This window comes from Salmo salar, chromosome 15 (assembly GCF_965601325.2).
Source record: "Salmo salar chromosome 15, fSalSal1, whole genome shotgun sequence".
Classification (NCBI taxonomy): domain Eukaryota; kingdom Metazoa; phylum Chordata; class Actinopteri; order Salmoniformes; family Salmonidae; genus Salmo; species Salmo salar.
Window position 1 is genome coordinate 84,808,132 of NC_138305.1, and position 15,077 is coordinate 84,823,208.

The following is a 15,077-nucleotide window of genomic DNA, read 5'->3' on the forward strand; positions in this document are numbered from 1 at the left end:
AAGTTAAAGCTTGGTCGCAAATGGGTCTTCTAAATGGACAATGACCCCAAGCATACTTCCAAAGTTGTGGCAGAAGGGCTTAAGGACAACAAAGTCAAGGTTTTGGAGTGGCCATCACAAATCCCTGACCTCAATCTTATAGAACATTTTTGGGCAGAACTGAAAAAGCGTGTGTGAACAAGGAGGCCTGCAAACCTGACTCAGTTACTTACACAAGCTCTGTCAGGAGGAATGGACCAAAATTCACCCAACTTATTGTGGGAAGCTTGTGGAAGGCTACCCAAAACGTTTGACCCAAGTTAAACAATTTAAAGGTAATGTTACCAAATACTAATCGAAAGTATGTAAACTTCTGACCCACTGGGAATGTGATGAGAGAAATAAAAGCTGAAATAAATGATTCTCTCTACTATTATTCTGACATTTCACATTCTTAAAATAAAGTGGTGATCCTAACTGACCTAAGACAGGGAATCTTCACTAGGATTAAATGTCAGGAATTGTGAAAAACTGAGTTTAAATGTATTTGGCTAAGGTGTATGTAAACTTCTGACTTCAACTGTATGTAAATACATTTTCTTTTGTTATATATTTAATTTAAACATTTGCAAACATTTCTAAAAACCTGTTTTCCCTTTGTCATTATGGGGTATTGTGTGTAGATTGATGATAACAAATGTTTTAATCCATTTTAGAATAAGGCTGTAACATAACAAAATGTGGAAAAAGTGAAGGGGTCTGAATACTTTGAGTGCACTGTATGCACCTGAAAGTATTTAGTCAAGCTTTTATATTGTCTTTTTTCCCTCTTTCAGATACAAGTCTGAAGGATGGCCTGTTCCATGAGTTCAAGAAGTATGGGAAGGTGAAGTCTGTGCAAATCCATGGAGCTTTAGAGGAGCGCTATGGACTTGTGTTCTTTCGCCAGCAAGAGGACCAGGAGAAGGCCCTTTGCGCATCAAAGGGGAAGCTGTTTTTTGGCATGCAAATTGAGGTCATCGTCTGGAATGGCCCTGGTGCGTCCACAACTGGTATATAAAGTGGCTTGAGTTTTTCCTAACCACTTAACCTGACCAGGAATATCTCTGGGCTCTACCTTTTTAAACATGATTTATACAGGTTTATGAAAACATTAATTTCTCTTTTTAGAGACTGAAAGCGAGAATGAGTTCCGGCCTCTGGATGAGAGGATAGACGAGTTTCACCCCAAAGCCACACGAACTCTGTTTATTGGCAACCTGGAAAAGACCACCAGCTACCATGACCTGCTCAATATCTTTCAGCGTTTTGGGGAGATAGTGGTATGTAAAATACATTCTGCATGTTGCAAAGGAGATTTTGTGAGGGAGGAATTGCCTAATTCAACACTGCCTCTCTAAATGTAGTGTTGCCTTTCTTTCCATTCACATAGGATATTGACATCAAGAAAGTTAATGGTGCCCCTCAGTATGCCTTTCTACAGTACTGTGACATTGGCAGTGTTTGTAAGGCCATAACGAAGATGGATGGAGAGTACCTCTGCAACAATAGGCTAAAGGTAAGGACAGCATTATAACTCACACTTTACACAAAACACTTATTTTGAATGTACAACTGAGATTTTAGTTGTTGATAGTAGTGACAGGAGTATTGTCAACAGGATAATATCGTTGATATGTTATTTATCCCTATTTTTACAGCTGGGATTTGGAAAAAGCATGCCCACAACTTGTGTTTGGTTGGATGGTTTAGCCTCCAACATCACAGAGCAGTATCTCACTCGTCATTTCTGTCGTTATGGACATGTTGTCAAGGTAAGCCTGCTGCTTATTCCTGTTTAAGCCATTTTCTCATGACACATTTCATTTCATTCCACATGTTATCTAAAGGAAGATCATATAGTTTTGCCAAATTTTTGTCATCCTTCTCTCCCCTCCCACCACAGGTTGTATTTGACAGACCCAAAGGAATGGCCCTTATCCTGTATAAAAACATTGAATATGCGCAGGCCGCTGTCAAAGAGACCAAGGGTTGGAAGATTGGTGGCAACAAAATTAAGGTCAGCAAAAAAACCATTTTGAACTAGAATGCCTGTCGGTTGGGGAACAGGTCAGATGATTGAAGACCATAGTCCAAACAATCATTTTTGTCCGCCTTATCAATTTCCATGTGTTTTGTTTGCAGGTGGACTTTGCCAATCAGGAAAGTCAGATGGCTTTCTATCGCTCAATGCAGGCATCTGGGCAGGACATTCGCGACTTCTATGAAATCCTATCTGAAGGAAGGTTTGTATAATTTAGCTCTAGATTTCTTTTGTCACAGATCCCCCATTGAAAAATAATATGATGATTTTGGTTCCTGTGTATATTTTTGTGTTTTTCAGTGATGAACGCAGGCCGCAATATGAGTTTGCAATTGAACGGCCATTCTTTGACAACAGTGTGCGAACACCTGGAGGAGCCTTAATAGAAGACCCCCGTCGCAAGTTACCTGCCAGAGGCCGCGAGTCCTACACTGAATGGGACCCATACCAGGGAGATTTCTATGACCCACGTTACTTTGATGACCCGCGTGAATACAGAGATCACAGAGACCCCTATGAGCAGGACATCCGCAAATACAGTTACTTGCAGAGGGAGCGTGAGAGGGAGCGCTTTGAAACAGACCGTGAACGTGACCATGGGCGGAGGACAATTGAACACAGCCAGAGCCCTTCTCACCCTAATCACCCTGTCAGTCCTACAGTGTCCCCCTCTCTCTCTGAGCGTCTACCAAGTGACTCTGATCGCCGCATTTGCTGTAGATCCTCAGAGCAAAGTGGCAGCTGCAGTTCACTCTCACCTCCAAGATTTGACAAGCCTGACAAGGAACACCCTGACCGGTATAATAAGAGTGATAAGCCAGAGAAGGAGAGATCCTTTGAAGTTGAACGTGGTATTGGCGGTGAAAAGGAAAGGCGGGCCGGGCGCAAGGAGAAGGGTGAAAAGGAGAAAGGCGAGAAACTGAGGCTGAGGAAATTTAAGTTGCTATCTCCCAGCATTCCATCGCCTGAGACGGACCCTGAACTTGAAAGAGAAGGTAGTCCAGGCCTTCGAAGCAAAGTCAGCAAGTTTCCTCCTAAGGAAAAAGAAGGCTTGGGCAAAGGACAGCTAGACCTACCACCTTGTGTGGTGCAGCTAACGCGTGTGAAGGAGAAGGAAGGAAAATCGCTTGGTCATGCTGTCCTAGAAAAACAAAAAAGTGGGAATGACAGTATTCGGCTTGAATCACCTTCAAGTGACCAGAACAGTCCTCCCTTTCACATAAAGCCTCAAAAAGGAGATATAATCAAGCATAGAAAGGTGCCAAAAGACAAAAACATGGCAAGACTGGTTGAAGTTGTAGAAAATGATGTTAAAATGAAAGCCAAAATACATATGAAAGCTGGCCCTGGGTTTGATGGTTCTAACTCTGTGGATGTTGACCGTCTAGCTGCACGAAAGAGGCGTTTTGAAGAATCCATGCTGAAGACCGATCGACTGAAGAGGGCTAGTCAGGAAGAGGAAGAGTGTGGTAGATTGGGACTCAGGAAGCCAGCTGACAGCGCAATGGCAGAGGAGAATGAGGGTGACAAGAGCCTATTGCAAAAAGGGGTTCATAAGAAAGAGCATTGCAAGGCTAAATCTGAGAGACTTGTTACTGTTTTCAGTCCTAAAGATAAACAAGAGTCTGATATTGTCCCCATGGGAATGGGCCTTGGACTCAGTTTGGAACTTCAGTCACGACTTGGAGAACCAACAGAAGATGAAACTGATCCATTAGACCCACCCTGTCTGAAAATTGAGTTTTGGGGATCAAAAATCCAGAGGAGTTCAAGTCTCATGAAAATCTCTGATGATGGGAGTCTTGACCAAGACCCATTCAAGGTACAGCTGCAAGAAGACAGTGGCGAGCAGGGTGTAGGACTATACAAAAGCAGAGGGGAGACTGAGGAACGACTTGCGTCTGACATTGACCACTCTCAGAGCTGCAAAAAACAAATGGAACAGAGCCAACGGCTTTGGCAGAAGCTAAAAGAGCCTGACAAATCAGATAAAACTGAAAGCCCACAAGGCAGCAACACAGAGGACTTTGAATGTCGCAGTCTGTTGCATGAGGTAGGAAAACCACATCAAGATGTCACACATGATTCTCCATCTAACAAACGTAATAAATCTGATAGTTTTGACTTTGACTTACTAAGTGCTAAGAGAGAACGACACTACAGGTCTTCCCAGGAATTAAATGAAGACCTTTGCCGGAGTGTCACATCCTTTTCTGTCTCTGGTCACTTTCCCTCAAATGAAGAAGTGTGTGCTTCCCAGTTATCACAATCAGTTACCAATAAAGAGACTAAAGACTCTCCTAAAAAAGAGGACAAAGTCTACTCACATGTAGATTCATTGAAATACAGCTTGGACATGACACCCAATTGTCTCAGTTCCCCGAACACAGAATTTCCTATGTCTAAGACAACATTGCTTGGGTGTGATGAGGAGCTACTCCAACGATGGGAGAGCGGAATCAAATCTGACTTCCTCAGAATGGACATGACCTTCCCCAGTAGCATTGTGAAACATGAAAGCATTCGCAAACGTCTTGTGCGTGAACTAGAGCCTGGAGAAGTACAATCAGATTCAGATAATGATGGGGAGAACAAAAACCACTCCCCTAAGCCCAACACCTCACTGTCCTCTATATTCAGGGAACATGATGAAAGGTTGACAAACCTGAAGTTCTCAGGCTCCCTGGAGAAGAATAAGTTCTATTCTTTTGCATTAGATAAGACTATAACTCCAGACACAAAAGCACTTCTTGAGCGAGCCAAGTCATTGTCCTCCTCAAGGGAGGATAATTGGTCCTTTCTTGACAGAGACTCTCGCTTTGCAAGTCTTCGCAGTAGATCAGACAAAGAAAAGGTAGAGTCTGCACCACGACCTATCCCGTCTTGGTACATGAAGAAGAAGAAGATTCGTACTGACTCTGAAGGTAAACTGGATGACAAAAAGGAAGACCCCAAAGCAGAGGATCAGCAACGGCAGGAGCTGTTTGCCTCTCGTTTTCTTCATAGTTCAATCTTTGAGCAAGATTCACGGCGTTTGCAACATCTTGAGCGCAAAGATCCAGATCCTAAGTCGGGATTTGGTAGACATCATTCCAAACAGGATTCTGTTGAAGGACAACCTGAGCCAGGAGGAGTGGACCTTCAAGAGCCCATAGTGCTTTTTCATAGCCGCTTTCTAGAGCTTCAACAACAGAAGGAGACCTCAAGGGACCACTTTCCACCAGAAATTGAAAGCGTTGATGTGGTTGATAAGAGTGAAGGAGAAGAAGTTCAGAATGAACAACAAGAAGGGTCTTCCAAGGTTTCAGAGTTCATGCAGAAGGCTGATATTAAATCAGTCGGTCCTTCTCTCATCCTGCCAATTTCACTGTTTCTTCCTTCACCCAGAGAGATATTGCCACAGCAGGAGAAAAAGGCTGTTTTAACTTCCTCATCGGAACAGACTGTCTCACCGATTAAAGAGGAAAAAGTGGAACATAATTGTGATTTGTCCCCACCCCAGTCTCCTCCACTAGTAGAGATCCAACCACCATCCTCGATTGTAATCACACCCCTACGGTCTGTCCTTTCAGAGGCTGAGGTTAAAGTTGAACTTAGAGAGGAATTATGTGAACCCAAAGTTACAACTGAAAGCAATATTACAGTGGATCATGCGTCTATCTTTGATGATAAGCTTCCCACTCCTGGTGCCTCATTAAGTTGTTTTGATGCAGAGGCTGCCGAATTCCCCTGCTCTGCTTCCCCCAAGATTGAAGAGAATATGAACATGGTAAAGATGGAGGTCCAACCAGAGAAACCAGATTCTAAGGACTTTGACACACCTCAGAAATCTGAAGCTTCCCATGAGGTTCACATGCCAGTTTCAGAGGCTGAAATGAAACCAGCAAAGCCAATTCGCAAACAACCCAAGAGTAAAAGGGCTAAGCCAAATGTGTCCGTAACACAAATCCTGAAGCCCCCCGAAACAGTTGTCTCTGAGAAAGCAGTTACTCGAAAGAGTGAGCGAATTGACAGAGAGAAACTGAAAAGGTCTTCATCTCCACGAGGAGAAATATCATCAGAGCCTATAACCACAGCCAAGTCACCAGTTCATGCCCTTGACCCTGAGAATGAATCAAGCCTATTCCTCGGAAGGACTAGACGCCGAAATGTTCGGTCTGTTTATGCCACACCATCTGAAGGGGAGTCCCAGCCACCAGGTAAAGAGGTGGTGGAGTATTCCCGCGCCACACGTAAACGTGGTGTTGACAAAGATCCAGTGCAGCAGCTGCAGCAGGACACATTGAACACATCTACTAACACAAGGCGAGGTCGCCCATCCAAGTCACGCAGGCGAGGGGAAGATGTGTCACCAGTGAAAGGAGACTCACAGAAGGCAACAGAGGAAGACATTGATATCAAAGAGCCTGTGAACACTGGAGAGGGTTTAAGAATGTCTGAGGGGTGGCATTCACCCCGTATGCAGAAAGTGCAGACCGCTCAAGTGTCTTCACCTACTGGAACCTCTGTTGGCAGGAGAGCAAGTAGAGTAGACAAACAATCTGAGAGTGCAACATCAACAGGAGAGAAGTCGGGTGAAAGTACAAATACTGACGAGCCTGAGCCCAAAATAAAAGATAAGTCTGAAGAAGCAGGGACATTATTAGAGGAAGCAAAGCAATGCTTGCCAACACAGAAAGACGAAAAAGACAAAGATCTAACTGATCAAATTGCAAAAAAGTTATCTGAAGGGGACATTGAGAGGATAGAATCTACTCATGTAGAGAAAAGACAACAATCTGAAAAGAGTGGGAAAGTAAAAGCACCAAGGTTGACACAAAATGCCAAATTGGTGACAGAGGATAAATCGCATTGCTTGAGAAACTTTGAGATTCGTGTCAGCATAGATGATGTGAAAGGGTTGCTTTGCTCTGGGGAGGATGAGTCTGTATCTTTTGAGACCACTGTTAAAAAGGCCAAACCAGGAATACCAGATAAAGAAGAAACAAGGACTCAGTATCTGAAAGAAGCATCAGAGCTCAGCCCAGAGGAAAAGGAAGTTCTATTAGACCCTGAACCACCGGTGGACCCAGCAGCTGCTCTTTTGGCACGTCAGATGGAACTGGAACGGGCAGTGGAGAATATTGCAAAACTTACAGTTGAGAAACCTATTCAACCCTATAAGGAACCACCTGCAGAGCCACGTACCCTACTGCCCCCTGTCACTGTAGAACCAGAGGACGAAATGGAGGGGGAGAAGTCTGCTAATCCTGCCAGTGAAACCGAACTGGCTGCTGCCATTGATTCCATTACTGCTGAAGACATATCTACTGATACAGATGGGTTCACAGCTCCTCCAACTTACACTGCACTTGTTCCTACCCCAGAGCCCCTGGTCTCACCCTCTGCCGATGAGATTTTGGAACCAGAAACACACATTATTGACCCAGAGATGGGAGTTCTGATTCCCAGTGTAAAGCCCTTGATGCCAGATGCTAACGCCTCTGAATCATCTTTCTCTGGGGCCTCTGCCCAAGATGATTCCCCTCCACCAGAAACACCCAAGAAAACAGGGAAAGCAGTCAGAGCTAAGACTCCAAAGAGGTCCAGGGGACGAAAGGCTTGTATCAACAGGAAGGGAGAGACTGCTGAAGATGTACCAGAAGCTGAGACCTCCCCTATCAAGCTAATAGAGTCCATTCCTGAAGACATGGAAATCATCAACTCTAAGGCAGCTACTGCTACAGCAACAGTGGATGTCACATGCACCATGACTGTGGACACCCCTAAGGAGGCAGAACAACCTGCTGTGGAACAACTCGTACCTGAAGAATCTGCCTTTCACTCTAGCACCAAGAGTCCTCCTCATTTCAGAAAGTTACAAATATCAGCAGTAGCCCCTGCTCTTTCTTCCTCCCTTGCCCTCAAACCATATCCAACCCAATTGAATGTCCCTCCACCCCGCCCAGGCACAATGCCTGTTTCACCAGACTGGCTTCCCAGATCTGAAGAAAGTAGAATTCATGCTACTCCTGCAATTCAAGTTAATATAGTCACCCCCTCTGCACAAGCAGTAACTGCACTTGGGAACCAGCCAGCAAATCCACCCATGCCTCCTGATACTAAGGCATCGGATATTGACCCTAGCTCCAGCACTCTAAGAAAGATCCTCATGGAGCCCAAATATGTATCAGCATCAAACAGCAATGCCATCCCTACTACAGTCCTAACGACAACGCTGGCAGACATTCGCATGTCAGAGAATGAGAACTCGTCTGACACAATGACCGCTTGGCACAAGCATCTTAAAGACAGAACCTCGCCTTTGATACCAAATCCCACTTTTCAAAAACCTTCCCCGCTCACAGAGACCCAGCAGAACTTTGGAGAGAAGATGGTGCATTCAGTAATTTCTTCGCCTACTACCTCTGTCATCAGCCGGATTCCAATGCCCTATGATACTGAGGAAGCACCTCGAATCTCCCTAAGTAACCGTAATGCTGGCCTATCTTTACCCAAACAGAAATTCGGATCAAGTATGAACGAGAACAATCGTTACCATGGAGTGGATGCGGCAGAGGATTTGAACAGCAGAGGATGGTCTGTAGTTGAGAGCACACCCTACAACACAGACTCCAGTCCTGGCCTCAGGGTGAATACATCACAGGGTGTGGTAGTACTAAGTTACTCAGGGCAAAAAACAGAGGGACCTCAACGGATCAGCGCCAAAATTAGCCAGATCCCACCAGCCAGTGCAGTTGACATAGAGTTCCAGCAGTCTGTCTCTAAATCTCAGATTAAGCAAGAACCGCTTACCCCATCCCAGCCTTCCACCCCCAAGGGACCCCTGACACCCACAGGGTACGGACACCCTGGGGTACTCTTAACTGGCCAGTCATACAATTTTCAGCCTGTCATCTCCACCATTAAGCAGGAAAGTCCTGGTTCTGACAAGTCAGAGTCGTCATATCACACTGGACTTCAGGGTAGCACAGTAATGATGATTCAACCAAAGATGATTCAACAACCGGTCACTAGTCCTCAGGTATTGATGTACAAGAAAGGGCTTGGAGTAGAATCCATACCAATGCTGGCAGATATGGCAAAGGCACACCAGACATCCAACCTCAGTCCAATCATGAATCCACATCACCCATCTTTGACTGGAAACCGTATGAGTCCTAGTCCCAGTACCCCAACTGATCAGTCAGTCCCACACCTCAAGCAAGAGCCCTATTCCCCTCGAACAACAGGCCACTCACCTTCACCCTTTGCCAAAGTTTGCCCTCCCAGCAACTCAATGTCCCCCCATGGCAGCTCTATGGTTTTGCATCCTGGTATGCCTGAGATGTCTCTGTACATCTCCAGTATGCACCACCCCAATCCAGAGCAGTCTGTTATCATGAGCCCAGTGTCGCATAGCGTCACCCAGTCAGTGTCTATGGGTCGCCTCTCTCACAGCGAGGTCAGGATGAACACCCCACACCTTTCTGGAATGAATTATGGAAGACGGGCGGATTTCCTACCATCTTCCCACACTGGGCCCCCTCAGCGCTCCAACATGCCAGCCGTGATCAGAGACATGGTGGTGCAGTCCCACGTGGCCCCCACTCGGGGAGCCTCAGACCGCAGCGCCGAGGAGGGCATAAGGCACTACCACCAGGGGCTGTGCAGATCCTCTGCACCCCAGTTCCAGTCAGATGTGATGATGATGCAGGCAGAGAAACAGAGAGGGCTGCATCACGCAGGTCTACGTCTGGACCAGTACAGCATGGCCTCCCGAGACATCAGAGACATACGGGACATGCGCATCCTGATGCACCATCAGCTAGGAGAGCACACCATCGCAGAGGGACGTCAGTCACGAACTCCTGAGGCAGGAGCAACCTCAATTACCAACATCTCTGCTGCTTCCAATAGTCCCTTGGTTGGAAAAGGCATGACACAGATGGGGAAGGAGACTCCCAAACCATTGGAAGCAAAGATGTCTCACCCACCTCATACCGAGAGCAGCAGGATCATGGGGGTCCATTCATCCGTCCCTGTTATGGTGTCTCCTCATCATCCTCAAGGGATTCAGCTGATTCATCCAGGCGGCGCTGGCTCCTTCCCAGTGTACAGGGATATGCGGGGCTTCCACTCCCAGTTTTCCAGTCACTCTTCGATGGGATTTAACCTGGCTTCCCGCGGCATCACACCTTCCCAGGTCAGAGAACAATGCATTCATGCTTACATTTAGTTCATTAGTTTATAAGCTTTCATCTGTTCAGTGTTTTAGCCATAGTGTTTTCAGTTAGGATTGACTTTTACTATTACATTGTTTCTCTCCTACATGATTACTTCTATGCATGCAGCACTGTAGTCCTATTTGTTACTTATGTTTCTAAACATCTTGTTTTTTATTTGTTTCCTCAGGATGGTGATCTCAGCCACAGGGGAAAGCTGTCTCAGTCACTATCTGCTGGGTCACTTGGTGGAGGATGTGAAACCAAGTCGGACAACTCCCACCTCCGTCACACAACCTCCATGGACCTATCCCACATGCCCCGGATACAGAGGGACACCATTTCACCCTCTTATACATCTCCCATGGCTCTCTCCCACAAGCAAGAGCTAGTTCTGCAGAAGGGCCCACCAGTCTTCATGTCGAGCCCTCCAGCAGCACCCCTCTCAAGTTTCTCAGAGTTGCGCCCTGAGGGTAAACTGGGGCACTCAGGATACCGGTCCGTCGATATGGTGCAGCTTTTAACGGTAATGAGCCTGATCATGGGAATTAGAACAATTACTAGAGGGACAATACTGAAGATATTCAGTCGTCATTTGTAAGATTAGAATTAGAAATCTGTTTAGGTAATATTGCTTGTACTTAAGATTTAACCTATTTATCTGACCTGTCTTTTCTTTACTTTTGTTTGTGCAGAAATACCCCATAGTGTGGCAAGGCCTGCTGGCACTGAAGAATGACTCAGTTGCCGTGCAGCTCCATTTTGTCTCTGGCAACAATGTGCTGGCTCACCATTCACTGCCACCCCTGGAGGGAGGTGCCCCACTCCGCATTGCACAGAGGATGAGACTGGAAGCGTCCCAGCTGGAGGGCGTGGCTCGCAGGATGATGGTGAGATGCTAGCTGTTCGCCATTAAAACAATGCATTTTTATCACGATTCTTAGGCTCTTTGGTGATGTTTTCTGTTCAGGCAGCTAGTTCTCATTACAACTGTGAATGTAAACATGCTTAATATTTCAGTAGAAAAGCTCAACCGATTTAATTGGGTTGTTGTTTACAGGTGGAGAATGACTACTGCCTCTTGCTAGCTCTGCCATGTGGACAAGATCAGGAGGACGTTCTCAGCCAGACCCTTCTCCTGAAAGGAGGCTTCATCACCTACCTACAGAAAAAACAGGCAGCTGGGATCATCAACGTCCCCAACCCCGGCTCTAATCAGGTATGTTGTGCATTGACTGTTATGGCATGTAAGCATCCATTTTCAAACAGACCGGTTCCTTTCTGTATTCAAGTAAACATTAGTTGGAGATGGGAGTATGCTACTGAACTGACTTCAATCCATGTGTTTTTTGTATTCCTTCTCCAGCCGGCATATGTGGTGCAGATTTTCCCACCGTGTGAGTTCTCAGAGAGCCACCTGTGCCGGCTTGCCCCCGACCTCAACAGTATCTCCAGCATCTCCCCTCACCTCATGATTGTCATTGCCTCCGTGTAATACCTCTCCATAAAAAAACTCAATTTTCTTGAACCCACCAGAACCAAGCCAACACCAGCCTTTTTGGACTTTCATCCAGTTTAGAAAACTGGAAATGCCTCATAGTTTGGATGGGTTTGACCATTTTTTGTTTTTAAAATATGTATTTCTCTTCACCAAGTCCTTAAATCATCCTACCACCTCTGATTCCACAACTCTCTGCCTTTACAGAGAGCATACGGAAGGGTGGATTAGGAGTTTTGATGATCAATTCTATGATCATCCATTTCGCTTTTGCCATTGTTGAAGGTTAACTGGATTGCGTCTTGATTTTCTAAGCGTTCAAGGGGACAAGGGAACTAAATTAGAAGGATGGCTAAGGGATGTTTTTTATCCAAATAATGTTTGATTTTTTTTTTCTTTGCGCAATGACTGGTCGGAATTGTTTTCTATGTTGAGAAAACAAAATCAAAAAGGAAATCAAAAACATGACATTTTTACAGAGAAAAAAAGGACACATATTATAATAGACATGCTCCAGTGACCAATCTTTTGTACTTTTATTCTTCTACCATCTGCCAATTTAATTTCCTTCTACTTCATTTCCAGTCAGCTTTCCTCAATGTTCCATCCCCAGGAAGCTATATGGGAACTTTGAGTTGTACAGTTTATACTTAATGCCTCAACAGGAGACTAATATATATATATATATATATATATATATATATATGCCTCCTTTTCAAGTCTAATGTTTAAAGATGAAAAAGATTTAGGGAGACCAAGTGGATTACATGACAGATTATCACTTTTAAAATGTTGGGGGTATAGAGGGGTGGCAACTGACAAGGACCCCAACAAAACTCAGTCCAGTGACGTTTATGAACCTTTGTTTTTACAATTGATTATGTGCCAAAATGTATTTTTCAAAGGAAAAATCACCACAATGTCTCTAAATAATCTGAACCTATTTTCATACTTGAATTTGTATTCGTCACTCAGATCTACTGTAATAGCCTCTGTTTTTGATATATTTTCTTCATCAGCCCAACCTGTTACAGCCTACTGCTACTCCATTGTGAAATCCTGTCCTCATTTCAATTGAGTACCATTAACAGTTCTATTTGAGGTTCAATTGTGGATACAATTTAGCAAACTAGTAAGCATAGTCCTCTCTCCTTGTGTCCTCCACTGCCCGCTACTGTTCCTCTGAAAATACCCCTGGATACCAATATGTGTTCCCAAAGTCAAAAAGCTAATTACTAAATTACAGCTGTAGCATGCTTAACTTGAAGAAGTAAAGGGGAAATCCAATCCATGAGGCAACAAATGTGACTTGAACTTTAAACAATGCCAGGAATGGATGTGTAAACTGTCCATCTCTCTTTCCTTTCTCTGAACTAGTGTCTCCCTGAGCCAATGCTGTAAATACTCATGTTCCCAATCTGTGCTCTTGTGTACTTTCCCTTATTATGGTCTCCGTTCAGGGTCCTCATATTTTGATTTGTGTTACAAAACAAGGCAGTCTGAAAGACACAGCTAGTTGTGAACCGATGCAGAAAGTAAACCATGATTCTCAGTTTTTGTTTTGTAAATAGTTATATTACTACAGGCTGAATACTCTCATGGTAATGTTGAAGGCACTTAATTTTGATATACAAATGACAAGAAAATACAAAAAAAAATCTTACTGTCTTTTGATCAAATCTTATTTCATAATTTGTGTATTTTGCTGTTCCTTCCTCTATGAGGACACTGTAAAATAGTTGTTTAACATACTTACAGATCATTAAATGGTCTGTTACTCTTGATTGGCGTTTTCTTGACTGTGTCAGTTGTCTTGGTATGGCTTGTTCCACTATAGATACATTACTGTATGATAATATAATGCCAACGGTTTATCATAATGTTATTACTATATGTTGCAGTGCACCTTGAAGTCACAAGATGTCAGCATAGGTAAGTATTTTGCACGTGTCTGTAGCCTAAAGCCTCACTAATGCTCTTATGGCTGAATGGAAGCAAGTCCCTGGGAAATCTTGCCCATGATTTTGGAATGAGATGTTCGACAAGCAGGTCTCCACATACTCCTCTTCATCTTTTCCCATTGGCTGGAATGTATTGTAATAAGCATCAATAGGTTGACAAATCTTTTCCCATTGACTGTAAATGTATTGACATAAGCATCAACCCTGTGACACTCATCTTTTCCCATTGAATGCAATGTATTAACAAAAGCATCAATTGGTTGACGTATCTTTTCCCGTTGCCTGTGATGTATTGACATAAAAATCAAGCTTGTGACACCATTATTTTACCATTGAATGCAAAGTATTAACATAAGTGTCAATTGTTTGACACTCATCTTTCCCATTGAATGCAATGTATTGACATAAGCTTCAAATGTAAAAAATGTAAAAATGTAAACCCTATGACACTCATCTTTTCCCATTGAATGCAATGTATTGACATAAGCATCAACTGGTTGACACTAGAGGTCTTCTCCGGACCCGAACAAACCAAGGACCATCAGACCCAGAACCCGAATGGACCCAACGACAACCAAACCAAGACCCAACCCGTACCCTAATGGGTCCGGGTCTAGAACAGACCCGATTGGACCGGAGTGACAAAATTATTTTTATCAGCCAAGTTGCTCTTTTGGTTTATGAATAGGATTTTAGATGTTGGTTAGGCCATATATAAGTAATAAATTAATCTTATTCGGGTCCACTCGGTCAATCAACGGTAGTTAAATAGACCCGAGACCCGAGGACAATCAATCAGGACCCGGCCCGGAACTGAGGAAAAAGTTAGAATTTTGGACCTGGACCCGCTCGGATCCGGGTCGGGTATCTGGTATTTGGGTTTGGGTGGACCCGTGAAGACCTCTAGTTGACACTCATCTTTTCTCATTGAATGCAATGTATTGGCATAAGCGTCAACCATGTGACACTTCTTTTACATTAAATGCAATGTATTGACATAAGTGTCATACCTGTGACGATCATCTTTTCCCATTGAATGGCATGTATTGACATAAGCACCAATTGGTTGACAGTCATATTTTCCCATTGACCATAAATGTATTGACATAAGCATCAACCTTGTGACAATCATCTTTTCCCATTGACTGTGATGTATTGACATAAGCGTCAAGTGGTTGAGGCTCAGCTTTTCCTATTGGCACCGCAAAGCCTGCTGGGAGCATGGCCAATTGACATAAACATAAATTGTTTAATGCAAAACTTTTTGCAAAAACATGACACGATGACGTTTTCTCTTTTCATTACAGGAGGAAGAAGGGAGTGTGACTACGGAAAGATGTGAAGCGCAAGCA

The 15,077-nt window shown here is 44.1% G+C and overlaps 1 protein-coding gene across 4 annotated transcripts in view; it reads left to right on the forward strand.

Moving 5' to 3' along the window:
• Nucleotides 1-13,548, forward strand: part of LOC106572016 (msx2-interacting protein) — a 40,386-nt gene extending 26,838 nt beyond the window's left edge. For 3 of the 4 annotated variants that reach the window (XM_014145713.3, XM_014145714.3, XM_014145717.3), the window contains 11 exons: nucleotides 816-1,031; nucleotides 1,150-1,301; nucleotides 1,412-1,537; nucleotides 1,680-1,793; nucleotides 1,925-2,038; nucleotides 2,164-2,264; nucleotides 2,363-10,247; nucleotides 10,457-10,792; nucleotides 10,962-11,156; nucleotides 11,327-11,485; nucleotides 11,633-13,548. In XM_014145713.3, the coding sequence (XP_014001188.2) occupies nucleotides 816-1,031; nucleotides 1,150-1,301; nucleotides 1,412-1,537; nucleotides 1,680-1,793; nucleotides 1,925-2,038; nucleotides 2,164-2,264; nucleotides 2,363-10,247; nucleotides 10,457-10,792; nucleotides 10,962-11,156; nucleotides 11,327-11,485; nucleotides 11,633-11,761 (9,527 nt within the window). In that variant the 3' untranslated portion in view covers nucleotides 11,762-13,548. The remainder of the gene's footprint in view (nucleotides 1-815; nucleotides 1,032-1,149; nucleotides 1,302-1,411; nucleotides 1,538-1,679; nucleotides 1,794-1,924; nucleotides 2,039-2,163; nucleotides 2,265-2,362; nucleotides 10,248-10,456; nucleotides 10,793-10,961; nucleotides 11,157-11,326; nucleotides 11,486-11,632) is intronic. The other variant, XM_014145715.3, reaches the window with a different exon arrangement.
• The last annotated feature ends 1,529 nt before the right edge of the window (nucleotides 13,549-15,077 follow it).